General features: G+C 47.7%; 4 protein-coding genes across 4 annotated transcripts; 1 reads left to right on the forward strand and 3 right to left on the reverse strand.

The window, feature by feature from the left end:
- Positions 1–457: 457 nt before the first annotated feature.
- N7510_005207 (uncharacterized protein) lies at positions 458–1306 on the reverse strand (the record flags this gene model as incomplete). The annotated part of the gene is made up of 1 exon (XM_056977133.1): positions 458–1306. One exon carries the CDS (start codon positions 1304–1306, stop codon positions 458–460), a length of 849 nt encoding a protein of 282 aa, XP_056833165.1.
- Positions 1307–4149: 2843 nt separating this feature from the next.
- Positions 4150–6207, reverse strand: N7510_005208 (uncharacterized protein; the record flags this gene model as incomplete). Its single annotated transcript, XM_056977134.1, has 5 exons — positions 4150–4206; positions 4248–4824; positions 5005–5380; positions 5434–5610; positions 5769–6207. 5 exons carry the CDS (start codon positions 6205–6207, stop codon positions 4150–4152), a joined length of 1626 nt encoding a protein of 541 aa, XP_056833166.1.
- A 7034-nt stretch (positions 6208–13241) lies between these two features.
- Positions 13242–14585, reverse strand: N7510_005209 (zinc finger CCHC domain-containing protein; the record flags this gene model as incomplete). Its single annotated transcript, XM_056977135.1, has 1 exon — positions 13242–14585. The coding sequence occupies one exon, from the start codon at positions 14583–14585 to the stop codon at positions 13242–13244; it is 1344 nt and encodes a 447-aa protein (XP_056833167.1).
- A 3195-nt stretch (positions 14586–17780) lies between these two features.
- Positions 17781–18684, forward strand: N7510_005210 (uncharacterized protein; the record flags this gene model as incomplete). Its single annotated transcript, XM_056977136.1, has 2 exons — positions 17781–18051; positions 18143–18684. The coding sequence occupies 2 exons, from the start codon at positions 17781–17783 to the stop codon at positions 18682–18684; spliced, it is 813 nt and encodes a 270-aa protein (XP_056833168.1).
- Between the last annotated feature and the right edge of the window lie 3490 nt (positions 18685–22174).

Raw genomic sequence — 22174 nt, forward strand, 5'->3', positions numbered from 1 at the left:
ATTCGTGCCTTTTGTGCGTAGGGCAAGCAACACTAATCAAAATCATAAGCATGCTACGGAGCTATCGTAAATATCAAATCATGGTACTGTAGAAGCTTCACACTTTTTGTAACTTACATCTTCTGTCGGGCTTTCTCAACTTTATCTTCCATTAATATATTGCTTTAGATAGAGCCATAAGCGTATTGGTTTTCTTAGGCTGCACTAATGGAAAAGAAGGTGGGATATCTGTTTCAGTGTGTCTACTCCTCAAAATCTAACATATTGATTTGCTCGCGAGGGGAAGGCCGAGAACGAAGAGGAGAAAAGCGGTTGACACAGTAATCACTAGTTGACGCCACATAATCTAGGTAAGAAAGCAGGTATCGCTGGTGACCCATATTTCACTTGACAATTTGTCCTAGATATTATAACCAATCAAATCCTTCGGATTTTATTACACTGGCACTGTATTGTATCAGAGGGTATGGCAACAACACCAAGAAGTTCGAGCGGTGGTGAAAGCTGATGATGTGGGAGCTGAGGGATTCTTTTCGAGAGCATCGCTCGTGGCGAGAGGAACGGTCGTCTTTGTGACCCCAAAACTACCAAATGTTGGTATTCCTGTGCATGCAGGATCATTCTTCCCCATAAGATCCTTTAATTGTCCCTTAGTTTCAACAAAACTTCCGGGCTGAGGAAAGCGAACGTCCACCCCCTCTCTGGTTTTGCAACCATTGATGTTGGCGATGAACATGGGTGGGAAAATATTCGAATAATTCTCTGCATCTCTGAAGGATTGGACCGACGAGTCGCTAGTCACCGTAATGGGAGCACAGTTCATATACATTTCGCGATTGCCAATACGATTAAACCAAGTCCAGGCCAAAGTGTATTTTCCGGGGCCAATGTTTTCGGGAATCGTGAAGAGGAGTTGGAGAGAGTTATCGGAAGCGGGACCACCGGCCAGGGTGCCTGCTACATCTGCAGGGCAGCCTCCTTCATAAGACTGTATGACCATCCATTCCGAATTTTTGGTCGGTTCACGGTCACTGGTCAGACTCACCTGGCAGGATCCGCCACCGTGGGTCGCACTGCCTTGGAATGTCATTGTATGATTATCGCCGGCGCGATAAACGGCTTCTTCGGAAGGGACTCGAAAAGCGTTATCGCGTAACTTGCAGGGGAAATCACTGCCGTCTGCAGCAAGTGGCGAATTATTGAGAGTGTCAATGCTGTAGGGCTCCGGCGAAGTCATAACAAGATGCGCATTTACCGGCCAAAGCGCAATTCCCTCCAGCAGCAGACACCATTTAATGAGTACCATAGCGGTGGAGACCGGAAAGAGGCCGTATCTTCGATTAAATCCTAATCAGACGCCACTGAACGAATTTGATTCCAGTGTCAGAACCGCTGGACTACAAAACGAGATCGATGATTCATTTATATATTAAGCCAGCGCGAGCCAAATATGCCAGCCTATTTTATGTGGTTGTTATGGCTCAAGTTAAAGCGCCCCTGAAATTCAAACTGTAATACCCATGCCTACAGAAGGCGCACATAGCTGGAATTTATGAGGCGAATATGACCAAGTAGTTTGATTTGGAGATTGTGGTGAAGAAACAGTAGTGAAGAAACAGTAGTGAAGAAACAGTAGTTAAGAAACAGTAGTGAAGAATGAATCAATGTTATTGGTGAGCCAACACTTGATCAACAAAGAGTATCATACATCCATTTACCATCAACAAGGCCCATGTTAAGAGGCGGCCACGTTTTACAGTAAACGTTTGCCTGTAACAGGAAAATGAGGGCTTTGGTACTTTGGTGAGTGGCGTAGATTCGTTCACAATGAGCCTTTATCACTGGGCCAACTACTGCGATGGAACACTGTTGAACATAGTATATCCATCCACCTGTTAGAATTTATTCCTTATATTATATGCTATCTCAATTCAGATCCTCTTTACAGTTTATCAAGTTCTTTGTTAGGATAAGCTTCTGACCCGGTTTCCTATCTCTTGCATTAGTGTCAAACCAATGTCCTCAAAATGTGCGTTCAGCCAGACTCGCGCACCAACCTGACAGATGCAGTCAACCAAAAAGCACGGAGGAGAAGAGAAACGCTCTTTAAAAAGGCCTCTGAATACTGCTCAGAATGTGAAGCAGATATATATCTCATTCTTCGGATGAAGAAAACTGGCCGGATTTACACTCTAGCCTCAGAATCAAAGGGTTGGCCTCTTTCCCAAAAACAACTGGTGAGTTTTGCCTCTGTCACGAATTCGCCTTTGCAAAAGTACTAATTATCTTACGTCAAGAGGTTCTATCATCCTATTCCAATCCGGAGGTGTTTGAAGGGTTCAGAGTCAAAGGTGGTGGACGAATACGTTGTCCACAATCAGGAAGCTAGAGTTTTGATACCGAGTGAATAACCCATGTGTCACATTCAGGGCTTTCTATACAATATCAAGTGCCTGCTATGTGAACGCTGGATTGAAAGTTGGAATATATGCCATGCTTTCGTGGATTATACTGCCAATACATCACCATAAATTCACAACGCAACTCTACCTGTTATTTTTCTTTTCTTTTCTTTCTTTTCCTTTTTTAAAGGCTGGTTCATAGTCGCCCTGTCTTTCACATAAATTGATTTATTTAAAAGACTAGAAAGCCTGTGTGCTGCAAGTAATGCGAAGTTGGGTATGGCACGCGTGAGGTTATATATCAATTCCATTTCTGAGTCGCCTGTCATAGTACAAGAAAGCGCAAGAGAAGATCGACATCTCAACTTAACTTTCTATCGTGTATATCGTTCTGCCTGATATGAGCGCCGACCAAGATTCGACCGACCATTTGAATAAAATCAGACCTTGTGATCCAGCTACAACAATTGGGGCACAAGAATCTTTCCGAAAAATGCGCAAGTTCCATATGGCTTCAACACTGCCACTTGCTCAGCACACCGGCAGAGAACATGAATTTTGAGCCACTGATGCATTCGGTGATGTGGATTATATTGTCCTGGTGGGCTGGCGAGCAGACTTGTGTGCTTGCTAGCGAGTGAGCGGGTGGACTATAGTACGGAAGGCGACAGTTATCTCTCCTTCTTGTGTTTCCTCTGTTACTATTTTTGTTCTTGGTACCTCTGGTTTAACAGCCACTATATACAATAGAGCGAGCTACGTCGGGCGAATGAATTTATGATCATCATTAGTCCGACCAGACAATCCATGGAAATTGAAATCTCCGAGGAAGGTTGGCTTCAGGGCTATCTGTGTAAGAGATCGATACCGGATCCCAGTTGTTCAGGGGAAAGAGAGCTTAGCTCATTTCGCAGCCAGTTTTTCGGAAAGCGTCCCAGCCGAGTCAGTAAGCTCTCAAGGGTGTGCTCAGGGTACGCTCAGGAGGTGCTCAGGGTACGCTCAGGGGGTGCTCAGGGTACGCTCAGGGTTGGCTCAGGGTACGCTCAGGGTTGGCTCAGGGTACGCTCAGGGTTGGCTCAGGGTACGCTCAGGGGGTGCTCAGGGTTGGCTCAGGGTTGGCTCAGGGTACGCTCAGGGTTGGCTCAGGGTACGCTCAGGGTACGCTCAGGGGGTGCTCAGGGGGTGCTCAGGGGGTGCTCAGGGTACGCTCAGGGGGTGCTCAGGGTAAGCTCAGGGGGTGCTCAGGGGGTGCTCAGGGGGTGCTCAGGGGGTGCTCAGGGGGGTGCTCAGGGGGTGCTCAGGGTATGTTCAGGGTAAGCTCAGGGTACGCCCATGGTTGTACGGGGGATTGACGATAATCTCGTTCTGTCAGGATGCTTAATTTGACGCCATAATGAGGTGTATCTCGAGTTACATGCAGGTTTGTATGGTAAACTGTATCATCTGGACAACAATGGCTGTAAGAAAATCAATCCACTGAGGTGCCTGCCATAGTATGAAAATGTAATGTTTTAGAACGTTACAATACAAGCAGATGCGCGAAAATATGAGCCCTGTAGTATACCGGCGGCGACGATAAATGGGGAGCGTGGTGAACGCGAAACAACTTTAATTAGAAGCTCAAACAGGGGAGTAACGGCTAACTGTCCGTCTGGCCCGACAAGGGCCATATCGTCGTCTTGACAATACATCGGAGTCGGCGCTTTTACTCGTGGTAGCCCGCAATCCAGAGGCACGACCACATGTCTTAGAAGAGCTGCTTCTGGTGGCAGGCCGCTTCTGCATATTTGACGTCTGTCCCGAACTACCATCTGATCGTCCTTTGAGTTTTGTGCAATAATGTACCTGGAGGGAGCCTTTCGATCTTCCAGGAAAATGTTCCACGATTCGACTCCATGGCAAGTTTTGCTTCTCCTTCAATTCAATCAAAATCCGATCATCCTCGCTGAGATATCGAGTCCCCGCGGTTGCATTGCTGACTTGAGGCTTCTTAGGTTTTTTGTGCTTCGAGTATCTGGTGCCAAGCTTGTTTTCACTGAGTGCAGATGCTTCATCCCATTTGTGAGAGCATGTATTTGATCGTTCTTCTTCAAAAGTAAATGAATAAACGACTCTTGACAGGAAAATTTGTCGCGTCAGGAAGCCTCGAACAGGTATAGTTTCAGTGTTTTGCAAGCTTGTTGTGTGAGTCTGATCTTCGGAGTGGTCGAATTGAGTAGCGTCGACGGTCGAGTGGGGAGTAGTCCTGTTCTGGATTCGCGTTGGGGTATGGCGCGTCGTAGTTTGACTCAACTGCCTCGTCGGCAGTGAAGAAGCTCCGTGTCCACGCGATTTGGGACAATGATCATCGATATAATCCCCATCGTCCGAGTCATCCTGATCATCACTGCTCTCGTCGCAAACCGGATCGGATTGAGTTTTCCTTTTCCCCAAACAGCTATATTGTAGTCTGGAGAGAGATCTGGTCCGTACTCGACCTGAGGAATTTCTACCTGGTTGAATAGCTGAACTCAGTTTCGGCGAATGGCGTAATCCCGTGTGTGCTCCTGCCGAGCGCATTTGCCAATCTTTCTCTCTGTTTTGCGGTGGTGGAGAAACAGACCTTGTCGAAGGACCATGTTCTGAAAAGGCAAGAGAGCGTTCGACACTACGGTGTACTCCGCATTCATAATCATCGTTTGCCGCTTCATTTGTGGCTGAATCAACGACACTGTAAACCGATGTTATTGGGAGGATGTTGTTGTCCTCAGCCTCCGTTGTCTCCTCCGATATCCAACTGGGCGGCGCTCTTGCATTGAGGACCTCGGTAATATTGGGAGAATCAGGCTGGATGTCACAGGGTTGTGGAACACTTTGAGAGGTGTGTGATCTCTGATTCGCAATGGCGGAACGTTGATCATATGCCGTCGTGGTCTCGTCCACCAAGTCGAGTACCGCGTCTGTTTGTCGCACCAGGCTGTCCGTGGTCTTGACCTGGTCTGTATGGGCTTGAGTGAGCTAGTGGACTAGCTATGGATTGACAAACACTGACCTGCCAGAGAAAATTGCTTTGTTCGCTCGAAAGACATCTCCGCTGGGGCTGGTAGTCCAGGACCATGTGATGGTCCAAGAACTAGAGGTTGCGATGAAGGGTCATGGAATTCTGACCCTGTCTGACCCTGGGTAGTAAAATTTTCACCTCCCCCCGGGTTCTGATTTTTGTGAAAATCTAGCCCAAAACACAGGTTAACAACCGCTTTGTTTTCGAAAATCAAGATTTGGGATGAATCTCAGAAAGGAGCGAAGATTCTGGATAGAGGGTTATACAGCAAGCAATGAAATGAAGTCAAAATTTCGGAAATGACTGCTCAAAACTAGTGCGCTTACCATAATTGTCTTTATCCCGTTCTTGTTCGCCGCTCAAAACTTGCACTCTCCCGTCGCCGCTTTTCCCATGGAATGACGACATGGTAACACGATCATTTTGATCCTCGTGGGTATTGAACCATCCCCTGTCTAGCTCGCCAAGCCACGCAGAGACAGCATCTGTGCGAGGTCCGGTGTTTGCAAAAAAGGCCTGCGAATCGATCACAGTGCTGCGAGGATTCTGTGGACAAGAAAACTGCGACGGGGAAAAGTCAGAAGCATGCGGGGAGCAAGATGGAAAGCCGTGAGGTGGGCCATGGGATGGAAATGTTCCATCGAAAGGTGACGGATCGGAGTACTTGGAAATGAAGCTCGGTACTTGCGGGGGGTTCGAATTGCGAGGGAGTTTGGTAGCAGGCGGCTGGTACTGAATAATATCGTCCAAACTGATCGTGGCCATGTCGTTCAATTCAAAGAGGATTGTATCGCGGTAACGATGACAGACTACTTGGAAATGATGATCGAATTTGGGTCCCAGCATTTAATCCAACGGGGAAGAAACAATCTCTTTATACCTTCGCCGTCGACTTCCAACTTTCAGACCATCTCCGAGAACAAGAACTCATCCACTCTAACGTTCGGAATCTTTCATCTCCGATCAACGTGAATGACGCATGAGAATTCCTGGATAGTATCGCCACTTCGTGCGACATTTTCGCTATTGGATGAGGATATATGGCGGCTGATGGGGGGTGGTCCGCTCACGAAGGGCCGCCTTCTGCCTTGCCGCGCCTCGCCGCAAAAGGCCCTTCGCAGAGGATAAACACCGAAGGAATGTTTGGCACGGAGATGAATCGTCGATGCAACCCATCCGAATCATCAGCATGGTTAGCACCGGACCCGCATGGTGTGATTGAAGGGCCAATGGCTTGCGGAGGCACATGAAACATCGGAAATATTTTCTTGGCTGAAAACGAATATCCGTCAGGCCAGAGGGGCCTACGGGGTCTCTGGTAGAGCATGTGAACAGCATACAACCAGGCACTCAGTTCATTTTGTGGTGTGAGCTGATGACGATGGCGTACTCGTCCCAACTTCGTGCGAGTCAGGATCTGGCCCCAAATACTTGCGCTCAATCTGCATCAGGCGGACCTCATGTAGATGGCGAAATTTCGAAGCGTGCAGCAAAGTGTAATACCAAAAAGTTGGCTCCGTCGATGAGCGTGGTGGTGGCTCGCCCTGACCGAGGGCGATTGTAGCCTGGCAAGGCCCGTCGGCGTGGAGCGGCGATGGCGGAGATGAAGGGGCGACGATGACGATGAAGGCTTACGCTGAGGCAGGGAGGAATGTGCCGTGAAATCCGGCAATACCGTATTATTTCGAGTCGTAAGGGCGGGTGGACGGTCGCGGCTTAGGAGGAAATGCATCGAGGGGACGGTCGAGCGACGCACCAGAAGTTATATACTTGCGCAGGTAGCGTCATGAGGCGGTCGGGGACGGCAAAACCTATTTGGGAATAGCGACAGACACTAAACCGAGAGTGGACGCGCTAATCTTAAGTGGGAAGCCTTGGTTTCGCGACTGTTTTCGGGATAGCGTTGCACTAAACCCAGAGCGGAGGCACTAATCTTAAATAGGAAGCTGTGTCATCATGACCATTTTAGGGATAGCGTGGAATTTAAACCAAATGAGGACGGATTAAACCCAAACAGGGAGCGGTGTGACCCTGACGCTAAACCCGATCCAAGGGGCGGCCGAATCCAGCCGGTCCGGCACAAATGCTGAAAGTACTCCTCTAACAATATGAGATTATAGACTAAGTACTCGTAATTACTACCGATAATGCATTAAATAATAATACCTTAGTGACCTTCATAAATAAGGCTATCTAGTCTCTTAAGCTAAATAATAGCTCTACAATCATACACGTTCTATATATTGCATATGTCATCTAGCTTAGCCTAAAGGATCTCCTTAGTCAAATGAAAGCAAACCTAAGAAACGAGATGGCTAAGGTAGAGTAGTCTAAAGCTCATATCTAGTCGCTTTGTACGACGTAGTAGAAAAGAGAGATCGTTAGCACGTTAAATAAGGTACACCCCTTCCTTTTACGTTTCTATCATTTTCTGATTTATCATTATATCAGATACGTACCCTAGCTATTTATATTAGTAGTAGCCCCTAGCGTCGAGAGGCCTTCTATAACCTCCAAATAGAAGAGCCAAAGCTTATTCCTATTTAGGACGTTAAGACTCGCTAGAATTCGACCTTTCTTATACTCCGGCGTACAAAGCGACTATAGTCTATCTTTAACGAGTTTTGTGAGCACTACGGCTAAGATCATTTTGCCCTTAGCATAGAGGAATAGCGACAGATTGAATATCTTCTTTAGATTATATAACTATTCTTCAAATTCACCTCCCTTCTCTCACAGACGAAAGACGTGACTATCCACCTAGTCTTTAGCATCTACAATAAGCTCTTTAACTACTTAGAAAAGTGAATCTAGTAGCTCTAGCGAAAGAAAGTCCCTTAGAAGTAGTTAATGCTAGCTGCCCTCTACGCCGCTAAGACGAAGCTCTCTTAATATTATAGTATGACTAATTAGATTCCTAACGACCTCTATGCAATTAGCACAATACTTGTACTATAGTAGAAGCTTCGGTTCTTCTCTACTAAGGACTAGGATGATAACTGGCGTATACGGTATCGCAATAGTCCTGAATATTGCCTTAAGCCCTAAGAATAGCGGCTTTTAAGCACCTAGTCATAAGCCAAAGTTTAGCTATTAGTCCTAGCTATCTCTAAGCTTAAGATGATATGTAAACTAGAAGTATCTCGATAATCAACAGCTAGCTAACACGACGAACTTTCGTAATACCTTGATAGTAGTATGTGATATAACTAATTTAGTTTATTCATAACTAATATTTCTAATAGCAACTATTTGGTCTAGTCCTCGTATCTTCTAGAAAGAGTACTAGTCCGAATTTTTAGCGCTTGTAAGCCTTACCTTACCTGCGACGTTCTCTTAATCCCAGCTACTAGTGTAGGTATAGAGCGGCTTTTTAACTCTGCTCGAGATGTCTGCCACTATCGCTGAGGCTCTCTTAATCCTACAACGATCAAAGACCTAATGCTATTCATGTATACATCCTAGTTCGATATTAAGGATGAACAAAGGGCAATGATCAATAAGTACCTCTTATTTGAAGAGATGTAGACGGCTAGGGAGGAAAGCGATACCTAGGCGAGTGAATTTGATCTAATCAGTGACGATGAGGAAGTAGGAGAGGGAGATTCTACTCAGATACGATATACATGTGACCGGATGTCAGATCAAGAAAGAAAATCAATAAAGAATTCAATTTGAGTACGTAGTCGACGGGAGATCCAAGTTGAGAAAGGGAAGAAGAGACCGAAGAAGAGTCTCTACTTATCTACAACAGTCTATGCCCTGTGTCACCTGTCAAACGCAGTCTTCAATCGCAGTGATGCCAAACGCGGTCCCGTCAAGCGCAGACCCGTCGAGCGTGGTCCCGTCATGCGCAGTCCCGTTAAAATCCCATCAAGTGTGGTCACATTACCCCCCTCTGTAAGAGCATCTAGTCCCTTGATGCTGGTTTGTTGTCATCCGGATGATCGTCTAGGAATTCGTCGTCCAAGGCAGCTTTTGTCCATTCCTGTAGGCGGGCGGGCGGGCCAGGCTTGTCGGGGTATCGTTCGTGGAAATCGATTAGCTTTTGCGGGGCATTTTTGAAGTCCCCGGCTGGGTACCATGTGATGTCTTCATCTGTTCCGACCCACTTGACGCGGTAATTGAGCTTGCGGTAGTATAGTCGTGAGTCGAGGATTTCATCAACTTCCCATTCGTCATGATCGTTGACCTCCACTGGGGGCGGGGGGTCGATGTGCTGCCCAGTCAATGGCGTCGTCTTCGTTGCTCGGCGTAATTTGTCTGGTGAGAAGACGGGGTGTACCTTGATAGAGTTGGGTAGTTCGAGACGGTAAGAGTTGCCAACTTTTTCGATGATTCGGAAAGGTCCCGCGGATAGGTCGGCCAGTTTACGGCTTGGGCGTCCTGTATTCCAGTGTTTCGTTGTCACAAAGACTTCATCGTCGACATTAAAATCTTCCTGTCTGCGGTGTCGGTTTGCCTGTAGTTGTTGCCTCTCCTGCGCGCGGACGATTTGTTGTTGGGTGTCTTTCCAAATTTTCTCAAGTCGGGAGACATAGTCGCGTGCTGCGATGGCATCGGTCGACAGCTCCTGCGATGGAGGGGGCGATGGCTCTTGCCAATCGAACGATGTGCGGGGCTCGTATCCCCTCTCAATCATAAAGGGTGAGTTCTTCGTCGAATCTTGTGCCAGAGCAGCTGCAGCGAAATCAACTATCGGCAATAGCTCTGACCAGTCATCCTGATGGTAGTTGACGTACGGGCGTAGGCGTTGTGCGATATGTTGGTTCATAATCTCTGTCTGTCCGTCGGTCTGTGGATGCCGGGCTGTTGAGAGTTTTCGTTTGATGCCTAGGAGACGGCAGAATTCGGTCCAGAATTCAGAAATAAACTGTCCTCCCCGGTCTGAGACGATCGAATCCGGGATCCCTACCCAACGGTAGACGTGTGTGATGAATAACTGGGCAGTTTCCTTCGCGGTGATCGTTTTGTAACAAGGAATTGATATTGGGCGCTTAGAGAACCGGTCAACGACTACAAGGATCGTGTCGTAGCCATTCTTGTCCTTTGGGAGGGTACAAAAATCCATTGAAAGGTGTTGCCATGGTCGGTCTGGGATTGGTAGTGGGTGTAATAATCCAGGTGTCTTGTCTCGCCAGTGCTTCGTTCGCTTGCAGACTCGGCAGTTGTCCACATATCGATCAACATCCACCGACCAGCCCTTCCAATAGTATCGTGCGTTCACGAGCTTGCGTAGCTTTTCTTGCCCAGGGTGAGCCATAGACGGCTGGCGGTGGATCTCATCAAGGAGTCTTGCACGAAGATCGCCCTCATCTGGTACAACCAGCCGATTTTCGTATAGCAGCAATCCATCGTTCATTCTCCATTGTGTTCCTCCACTCATTGCTCTATCCCTCCCTTCCTGCAGGCTGTAGTGGCGGCGGTTCGCTGTCTTTACTCGTTCGGTGATCGGTTCAGTGGTAACAAGGGCGACGGAGGAGGGGGCTTCTTGGATTTCATCGAGGATTCTAGGATCGAGGCGTGATTTTGGGAGAAGGATTCGTTCGTTCGGGGGGCTCTGATCCTCTAGGTCTCTGCGCGAGAGAGTATCAGCTAGGGCGTTTCGCTTCCCTGGCCGATATTTGATCATAAAGTGGAATTGTGCTAAGAACTCGCTCCAACGAGCTTGTCTACCGTTCAATTTCTTCGACGTCATAAAGTATTGGAGCGCCTCGTGGTCAGTGAGAATCCCAAAGGGCTCGGAGCGTTGTAGTCCAGAGAGTTCTGCCCGCCACTCTTGAAGCGCACGGATGATCGCTAGCATTTCCCTATCATGGATCTCGTAGTTCTGCTCAGCTATCTGCATCGTTTTCGAGAAGTAGCCAACTGGATGCCAGAGTTCGTCGACCCCCTGCTGCGATAATACTGCTCCGACTACTCCCTTCGACGCGTCAGTCTCTACCTGGGTAGGTAGGTCTGGGTTGTAGTGGGCGAGGATAGGTGCTGAGGTCAGATGTTGTTTTAGCTCTTGGAAGGCGTCCTCGCATTCTGTGGTCCAGACGAAAGCTTTATCCTTCTTTGTCAATTGATGAAGGGGTTTCGCTATGCGGCTATAATGGTGAATGAACCGTCGGTAGAAATTGCAAAATCCTAGGAAAGACTGGATGCTTCGGACTGTCGTTGGTCGCTTCCACTGATCGATTGCTATAGTCTTCTGGGGATCTACGGAAATCCCATCTGTGCTAATGATGAATCCAAGGAATTGGGTCGATGCAACGTGGAATTCGCACTTCCCAAGGCTTGCTTGTAGCCCAGCCTCCCGTAATCGCTGTAAGATCCTCCGAACATGTTGTATATGGTCTTCGAGAGTCTCGCTATAGATAAGGATATCATCCACAAAGGCAGTAGCGATTTCATCAAGGTACTCGCCCAAGACACTGTTGATGTAGCGCTGGAATGTCGCAGGGCCGTTCGTCACCCCAAAGGGCATCACTTTGTACTTAAAGGAGCCGTATCTTGTGCGGAAAGTCGTGAGATCCTCAGAATCAGGGTGCATACGAATCCGATGGAATCCTTGCCGAATGTCAAGCTTCGTAAAAAATTTAGCCCTTGAGACACGCTGTAGAAGTTCATCAATAAGCGGTAAGGGGTATCGATCCTTTCGGGTGACAGCGTTCAACTTTCGGTAGTCCACGCATAGTCGCATTCCTCCATCCTTCTTCCGAACCATGATTATTGGGGAAGCGTACGGCGCAGAGCTTGGTTCAATGAATCCCTTCGTTAGGTTGTCGAGGATGTATTGTCGGGCGGTCTCAAGTTCCTCCGTGGACATCTTGTATAGGGGGCAGTACCCAAGAGTCATCTTGTCCTCAAGGCAAATTTCGTGGTCAACGTTGGTACGAAAGGGCGGAAGGGTATCGGATTTTCTTTTCGAAAAGACGTCTGCGAAGTCATGGTATTCGTGTGGGATAGTCTGTTCGATAGCCTCGCGCTCTGACTTCTCATCGATGATTCGGTCGATCTCATGAAGGGATGTGACGAACGTCTCGCTACCCTCCGTCTTCACTGACCGATAGAACCCGATAGCGCTAATTATCGCAATATCTACCGCCTTAGTTGCTTGACGCTGGGCAGCATTTCTAGCGATGGACGTGAGTTCCTTGCCCTGAAAGGCTCGCTCTATCTTTTGGACTTCGTCCTGGGGGAGCCCCCATGATGACGTTTTAGCCGCTTCTGGTCCACTCGTTCCATAAGGGCATTCCGTCTATCTGCATCTTCTTGGTGGGCGGGATTCGTTGCTGGTCGTCGAAGAATCGCTCGGGGGATAGTTGTAGTGAGTTTTGTTGCGATCTCATCCTTAAGAGGGCATTCCTTTGGCCAAATCAGGCGTCGTTTCTTGCAGTCGGGGAGTACTTCATATCGTTCGAACCACATCCTTCCAAGAATGATATCGTGTTTTCCTAGATCTGCCACAAGCATAGGGAGTCGTGCCTGTTGTCGACCATCGATGTGGAGGGTAAGCTCTACCGCATGGGTGATCGGTTGCGATTTCTGCCCGTCAAATCCCTTTACAGGGCAATCACGAGGCAAGCGAATCGTGCGAAGTCCAAACTGTTGACCTAGTAGAACAGCAAGGTCTGTGTCGATGAATATAAATCCATTCGCTCCAGTGTCTGCGAGAGCCGAGATATTGACTGAATGTCCATTGAATGCTAACTGAGCATTAAAAACAAGATCCCTTTGTCCAATCAATTTTGTCAAATCAAGCGCATGTAAAGACACTATTTCTCCACCTGAGAAGGAGACTTTTCCCAGGCTCAGGCTTTTCCCGTCTCAGTAGTTTCCTCAAGCTCGATGAGCTGTTCTGTGTTCACTGTAGCAACTGCTGTCTTTTTTGGGCAGTCTCGGCTAAGGTGACCCCTTTCTCGACACGTGAAGCATCGACCTTCCTTCAATAGGGCTACCCGGTCGGTAGAGGTAGGGCTCGAGCCAGCTTCTCGCTTGATAGCCGGGCTTCCAGTAGTCGATTCTCTTTTTCCTCCTCCGCTCGTCGTACGGCCTTGTGAACGGGAAGAGACTTGCTGTCCGATTAGGAGTGAGCATTCACGGCACTCAGAGGCGAAGTCCTTGAAGGAGACACGGTCGTTGTGAACTGATCTCATGACCTGATTTTGGAGGAGGTAAGGTAGTTTAGTGTAGAGATCCTCCTTCCGAACACTCATAGGGGTATCCGATTCTTCCGCAAGGCGGGCGAATTCGATCAGGAAGTCATCGAAGCTGTCCTTCGGCTTCATCTTTAGCTGTGTGTATTCGATTCGGGCCTTCGCACGGCGGTTCGGGTCTGAGAAAATCTCCTGTAAGTGATCGAGGAGGTCGGTCTCATCATCGTACGGAAGCGGCGCGTCCCTACGTAGGCGAGGGCCGATATGCTTCAAGGCCTTGCCTTCGCATCGGCTGGCCACGTAGTTGATCCGGAGGGTAGACGTCGGGTAGTGGTCGGCGTTGCCCTCTAGCTTCCGCTCCACTTGGGTTCTCCAGACCTCGAAATCCATATCCTTGCCATCGTCCATGATCGGAGCGTCAGGCATCTTAACAGATCGTCGGCCTCCGAAGTCGTTGGGTTTCGGGACCGCTATTCGCTGGTTCTGTAGGAGCTGGTGCGCGTAGTTGTTTCGCTCAGTCTCAAGGCGTAATTTCATGTCTTCATACTCGACTTGTATCGCTTCTAGTTCTTGCTCGTGACCACTAGTCGTAGCGGGAGGCGCGGTACGCGCTTCCTGATCTTTAGTGTTGGCGTACACTGTCCAAAGGCGTTCCCTCTTTAAGATCATGTCAAAGAGGGCATCGGGGTCCTTCCTGAAGGCCTTCTTGAACTCAGACAGGGTAAGTTGCGTATATTTCAACTGCTCGCCGAGCCCCTGGGGGCCGGCGCTCGGATCGGGGTTGTCCTCTACTGCGCAGACGTAGAAGGACTCTCGTCGGCCCTCCTCAGCGGCTAGAGAGGTACGTGGGAGCTTCGGGTAGGTGATTTCCACCGGGATGGTTTCAGAGGGGACCGATGCTTCGCTTCTTGCATCTTCAGGACCCTCTTCATCGTTGATTTGGGGTGATTTTTCGGGTCGAGGAACGCTCTGGGCTCGGGTAGTCGATGACCTAGCCATGGTTCCTGGTTCGTTTCGTTTCGTTCGGGGGAAGCCGCCTTCTTAGCGCCGTTCGTAGTTCGTTGTTCGGTTCGGGTTCTTCAGCGCTATCGTGGCTGTCACGTCGGGTTCGAAAGAGTTGTTAGGCACCAAGGCGAGCTGGGACAGTAGACTTCAATGAAGTAGCGTCCGTACAGCTGTGCGGCGATGGTGGAAAGAATGTAATGAAAGAACTTGGATCTTATGTGACCGGATGTCAGATCAAGAAAGAAAATCAATAAAGAATTCAATTTGAGTACGTAGTCGACGGGAGATCCAAGTTGAGAAAGGGAAGAAGAGACCGAAGAAGAGTCTCTACTTATCTACAACAGTCTATGCCCTGTGTCACCTGTCAAACGCAGTCTTCAATCGCAGTGATGCCAAACGCGGTCCCGTCAAGCGCAGACCCGTCGAGCGTGGTCCCGTCATGCGCAGTCCCGTTAAAATCCCATCAAGTGTGGTCACAGTTGGTTGGTTTGTTCTGCGTACGTACAGAGTAGATCCAAATTAGTTTCATCACTCTTTTCACATAACTTAACCCGCTTAGGGAAGAAACATTTGGAGTAGTTTCCACCTGGGGAATGAGAACTTGGGGTAGAATATAATAGGATTCTCAGAGTATGTCCAACTGTCGTCGCTTTAACATACCTTTACTAGTTAGTACCAAAGGTTCCATATATTGGCATAAATAGTCAATAAATAGTCAGGCCTGCCCCAGGTTTCTAAACTTACACAACTTTCTTTGAAACACTTGTTCCGTTGACCACTGGGATAGACAATATGCCTATTATTCCTGCTCGTCGGTTCGCGATACAGCGACTGCGCCCCGGCCAGTTGATCAAGATCATAGACTCCTCCGGAGGCCAAGTGATCGACACCTGGGCCTTTTCCATTCCACCAACACCCGCCTTTCCAAGATATATGTCAATGACTCACACTCGGTCGACCTTGCACAAACTTCTCCCGTCTATTAACGAGTCTTTTCTCGACAACAAACGAAATCCTATTATGACGATTGTCGAAGACACATCTCCTGGCATACACGACGTTCTCTTCGCCGCGTGTTCTCCGGAACGCTATCTTCAACTAGGTGCTGACAAAGAGCATGATAACTGCGCCAAAAATCTCCACGACGCCATTGAGCAATGCACAGAACCATCATTCAACCACATTGTGAAGTTTCTGGAGAGTGGCTGGATGCCTGATCCACTGAATTTATTCATGAAGGTGGATATCCATGGCAATATCTTGCAATGTTTAAACCCGGAAAGCAAGGCGGGGAATTACATTGTGTTAAGGGCGGAGCAAGAATGCGTCATAATAATGAGTGCTTGCCCGATGGATTTGAGCGCTTGCAATGGGGGCGAGCCTAGCAGCGCGAAATTCGAAGTTATTTGAGCTGGGAAAGTACTGTAGTTAGGTTTATACAGAATGCACCTTAAAACGCGGACGCGACCCAAGTCTGGCCCTCGGCTCCCCTGACCGAGTGGTTCCATGCATTGAGCAACTGACAGGTAGTAATAACTTCGCGACCTATAAACCTCATATGACCTCCTATCTTCAAGCGAGACAGGCCTAGGATGTCCTGTCGGGCGACCTAGAGCGTCCCGACTATCTGTTCAAGTACGTCAAACTATTACGGCAGACATCCAACCCTTAGTGAAGCCCCCACCTTAGTGGGGCAGTACCCATGTTGGCTTGGGAGACGGACAGCAGCAGCGGATGGCACTAGGCAGCAGTGTATAACACTTTCTTAAAAATTACACCATTCAAAGGTTTCACTAACGTTATGTGCCCTGAAACGAACGAAGTGAGAGGAAGGGAACTAATCAACGCGGATGTACGTGTGCGCGAGACGTTGCAAAAAGACATGGCTTAACTACGTATGGTCCGTTTTGCCACGCGCGCCGCCCATTCGCCCTTTCTCGCCCTTGTTCCTGCATTATTCTAGCCTCCTTCGGATTAGATGGTCTTGGCTTTAGGGTTCTAGGGCTTCGTCTGCATCTTTCTGCACGTCCTTCTCTTATGATTGCTTCGTGTCCTGCTCCTTGCCCATCGTTTTATTGCGACGCGCTGTTTTATATTACCACAAGATGTCTCCTGTCGCTTATGTCTCTCTACGCTTTACCCCTCCACACTTTCGTCTCACTATTGCGCCATGTTATCTAATCGGGCTTGTTACGATTGTGGCCGGCAAGTTCGTCTGTCTACAACTATCCATCCACCGCGATGCCCCGCTTGTCGACTAGCACGTTTGCCTCCTGCGGTCGAAACACGCCCCTGCTTGCGCTGCCATGTTCCAATCCCTGCTCACTCATCTAATATTCGCTGTGCGGGTTGTGAAGTTGCCCCGCCGCTCACTCCCTCTTATTCCCCTTGTTATGATTGTAGGAATCCCTTTCCAGCTCGAGCTGGCGTCATGCGTTGCCTCGACTGGAGGTCTAGAAGATCCATCACTGTGCAACCACCCGCTGATTTCCGCCACTCACATGGAACTTCTTTCGACCCAACTATTAATTCATTCCAGCGACCAAATCCGCCTCAGAGACAACGTCTGACTTCTCATCCTTCGCTATCTCCGATTCATCGTCTACAATTTTGGATCTCAAGCATGATCGCAATAGTCGACGTCAAGACTCGCACCGGAAATACTGCTCTACTTACGTGCAACTCTCTCGCCTGCGTTCACTGACTGGTCTTCATCTTCTACAACCAATTGATATGAGTGACCTCCAGCACAGGCCGGATCCTCAGTTGCTCGGTGAAATGCAAAGATTGCAAGCACTCGAACTGGACACTCTTGCTGCATGGCGAACCAATAACTCTACATAAATCACCACGTACCCAATCATTCTCCTCCACGTCTCGCCAACATGCCTAATTAAATTTATAGAGACAGGCACAGCCCTCTCTATTCTCTATTCAACTTCTTCCTCAGAGCAGCGGTGAGAGAACTTTTAGACTAATCATATTCAGGTTCGTATATGCACCTATCTTCATGCATCATAACAGGCCTCGACTAGGTCACCCCTGCCATGCCCTACCACATAGCCTTCTAGACCAAAATAAACTATTCTTCATGTCTTCCTGCCGTCTTACCTATAAACCTGTATATCCACTACCTTTCTAATCCTCCTAGAATGTCAAACCCCACACTTGACTACATCCATTTCCACTATGCCATCCAATAAATCTTTCCCAGCGATTCTTCACATTCGCGATTTCATCGAGCATGTCGAACCAGATCCAACGCGCCCTGCTAAAGGACTTTCCATGCAGCTGCGTGTTTCACTCAATATACCAGACAAAGATGTACAATCAGACGATGTTGAACAGCATGACATCCCCACCCTGATTCGATTTTTCAATGAAGGGAACCGGCCTGGCCTATACCAACCAAACGCTTTTGTCTATGCCTGGGGGTCTTTCCTCACCAACTCCTCTGACAGTGAGGGCTTTCACATTCTTCTCTACGCTAACAGCGTTGACCGGTTAGTAATTTTCGCAACCACCACGACTTTAAAATTGACCTAGCCTAGGCACCCAGGCGATCAAGAAGATACCGATTCATATTTCATGCACTGCCCCGAAGCGGCTCAGCCTGTCGTCACCGTTCTCGGAACGGTTCTTGAACGAGGGGGTTCAGCTAAACGGTGGTTCAACGCTATTACACTATCGTCTCCAATCTACAGTCTACAACAGTTCGTCTCGGACCCATCACACATTCCCCCTGACCGCATACTTCAAGAACGGACAACGTTGGGCGAACCTTCCACCACTAAACGTAAACACCAGCATTTTTCTGACTGGGCGTATTTTCGGCTCCACCAAAGAAAATCACCAATTAGCTGTGATTACGGACGATATACATTTCCTTCCAACCCTGTCACAATCTCTTACCCCCACCCCATCTCCAACAATTGGTAAACGCAAACGCCAGGACCGCTGGGCCCAAAGGGCTAACCCTCGCTCTCCATTCATGTCAGTGGCCTTGTTGCAAGATGACTCGACCCCAATCATGCAATTATCATACAACTCCACTGAAACCACTACTCTGAATGACGACGACGAAGAAACCTGAATAAATTCGCCAGACACACCCGACGATGCTCAATCCTCACCACAGCCTCAGACTCCTACGTCACAGAGACGTTCCCAAAGACCACGGAAAACATCCTATGCTAACACACTTGGTCGATCAAAATACAACACTTGAAATCTCGAACAACTTCCATCCGATTGTGCACCTCTTTCACTGCCCGGATATTAGTCATGCTGGTGGCTTCCCTCATTGGTCTATCTTGTTTAACATGCATGTTGACTTACGACTCGCAATTTCAACTTTCTATACACATTTTACTTTCTTACCACCCTCTTCTTTTCATCGTTTCAGGGCCGATGCGCGCGCCGCGCGCGTCTTCCAGTTCTGGGAAGCGGAGGATCTACGACTACACCATATTTGGATTAGCGTGTTTCAGGTTAGGGTTCGGGAACTAATCCGTGTGAGGATCTTGGTAAATCTGATTTCGAATATGGCTGTAACTCATTTGTTGTTTTCAACAACCAGGGTGTATGCAGAATATGGTCTGATGGAAACCACGGCTGCACCGGCTACTCAGAGTCTTTCGCCATACTACATGGGGATGACTGTTCAAGTAAGTGCTAATACTGGCTAGCCCTTTCTGTACAACCTAATAGCTGATCAATATTTAGACTTCTCTGTAAATGGGACTAGCACTGATTCAGTTATGCTCAAGCTTGATATTTGTGGTACAGAGAATGGGCAACCGGCTGCTTGGGTGAATGTGAACAAAAACACCAGCGTGTCTTTCGTAAATCAGCAAGGCGAAAGATCTCACTGCGTACTTGATAACGGATTCAAGGTTGGCAGCAAGTGTAGTGGAAAAAATACTGGCTCATCCGAGTCCAGGTATTCGACAACTATTTTAAGTCAATCTCCAACCCAAGCGACAAGTTCCGATGTCTGCAACCAGAGAAACTGAAATTGGCTTTCATGAATCATAGTTTACAGTACAGCTATACCTTGATCTGTGAAGACGATGGGGGTATGGGAGATCCCTTAGGGAGAAAACCACCACCGAAGGTACCCAAAATCTAAACCACTGAAGCCATTAAGCAACCTGGCTGCCAGTTGATAGATTACTGACCCTGATTAATCATGCATCACGTCGCAATTAATTAGACTAACCAAATAAAAACTGAAGCTGATAAATGCGTTGATGGTAGTAAAAACTTTGCCATACTCAAACTGCGGAAGTAGCTAGCCGCGGGATATCTTTACTGTATATGGTGATTCACACTCATCATAACTCGAATGATACAGAGGCACTGATCAGATTTGACCATCCTATAAGTTCTATGGGCGGTCGAATTTCATCACCCAATCTTCAACGAGATGGTAAAATCATGAGATGCCATCAAAGTTATAAAAAGATCCCCATTCAAGAGGTGGTGAAATGGTGAGTTCCGACTATTTACTGTGTGAAGAAATCTTAATAGCCTACCTGATAGTGAAGTGGTGAAATCCAAACTTCCTTGTCATTTCCTGGAGGCGGGTAAAATCTGACCATCCATTAAACCCGTCAGCAATGACCGTCATCCAATTTGATCATCCGTTTAAAACACCCAAACAAGAGCCATTTCACCACGTCCAGGATCGATAGGGTGGTTATGTTTGACCACCAAATAAACATATCGCGACATGTCACTTCACCGAATTTGCCAACTCAGGGAATGATGGGGTAGATTAATTGCTGCCTTGTCAAGCACATTGCGCTAGGCAATGTCAGCACTGCTGCAATGGTTACGGTAGCTGAATTTGATCATCCATCCGAACGCACCGGTTCACCGCCTCAAGAATTATCTGTGTGATGGAATTTGATCACCCTTTCAACACATCTCAGCCCTCATTTACCCCAGAAGCAATGTTTAGCAATGCAGGTATATGACACTCTTTCAATGAAAATGGCAGTAAAGCAATGGGCTAAGGTTAATTAAGCAACAAAATTGAGCGTCAGCTGCGCGCTGAAGTCCAAAAGGTGGCCCGCGAAGTTTGCCCACTTTATATATCCATGATCGCTCAATTTGGAACAAACTATACAACGCCAAATGTGTCTTATAAAGTAATATGAATAGGATACTGTGCAACATCAATCGCAGAATTACCACCAACCTACTGGCGCTCTAGCTTTCCATTTCCCTCTTCCATCGTAGGTGGCTGTTTGGGAGAGCATTACTCTATTCTTGGTCTCTTTACACTTGATTTCAAGGGGGCTATCCGAAGGGCGGCCATTTTGCCCAGGGCTAGCATTGGCTCTCTTGTGTAGGCTCTTCAACACTTCGCGGATTTGTCGCACGCCACCTGGAGATGAATCAAGCGCAAACAGTAGAGCGTATCTTTCAACTCATCACTCCCGTTAGTCACTAGTCTATACTATAGTCGAAAAAAGGAACTAGGGCCAAAGACTCCTAATACGTACCCTGGATCGCTGCGATAACTGATATCCTCCTGTACCTCCTCACTCAAATATACCCTACTAACCTTTGGATATGTTTGTCGGTCGAACCGATACCAAGCTGAATCGATAAGCTCGAGAGCCCCAGACCAAGCTCGCTCAACTGCTTTGCGTTTTGTTTCATCGGGGTTACTTGGATTGGGCTCATTGCAACTTCTATGCCAGGTAGCGACATTCGGATTCATAGTATATCCATCACGACGTTGGGGAACACTAAGCGCCTGACCCCGAGTATGTATCAACATCCAGGACGTCATGATCACAATTATAATGAGAAGAATGTTTTAATACAGCTAAAAATTCCTCTTTCTGCTTCTGACTAGCATGACTAAGGGATCTAATTTTCATTTTAGTAGAAATTGTCAAAATCTCGACGTACGACGGTCCCACATGGAAGTGCAAATCACGAAGGAATAAATCTCTGATTAAGATAAATCTGGGAATGCCCAACAATTTAGAGGGCGAACTAACCAGTAAATGACTAATACACAATAGGAAATATTGATGAGGGGTAAAATCCCTGTATGTGATGTGTAGGAATTCCAATTCTTGACAATTATTTGCGATGTTGCGGCTTCGTTCCTGAGCAGCACGTGCCTCACATCACAACAGACTGGATAGCCCCGCAGTTCTAAATACATATTTGAGTCCCTCGCCCCCAGGAACTACACCCTCGCCAGGCAGCTACCAACCACTAATGCAACTTCGCTCAAGTTGCTACGAATTTCCTTATTGAATAACAGCAGTTTCCTTACTTTCCTGATTCTTACTCTTACTCGTCTGATTGCGAAACTCTTAAAAAGCCATGGTTTCACATCTGACTGCTGCCTAATCTCTTGGACTTTTGATATGGGTCTTGAATAAATCCCTCGCCGCGGCTTGAAAGCGATCCGGAGAGGTTTTTGATTTGCTTATATGCCGTTACACTGGTGGCCTTTGGACTTATCCTGTGCGTTGTAAGCCATATTATGCCGTTTATCCTGACGCACCCCGTGTCAATATAGAGCTAGGGTTAGGGTGTTTATTTTTTATTTT

The sequence above is a fragment of the Penicillium lagena genome, assembly GCF_028827675.1.
Source record: "Penicillium lagena strain IBT 129212 chromosome Unknown utg000003l_segment0_segment0, whole genome shotgun sequence".
NCBI lineage: Eukaryota > Fungi > Ascomycota > Eurotiomycetes > Eurotiales > Aspergillaceae > Penicillium > Penicillium lagena.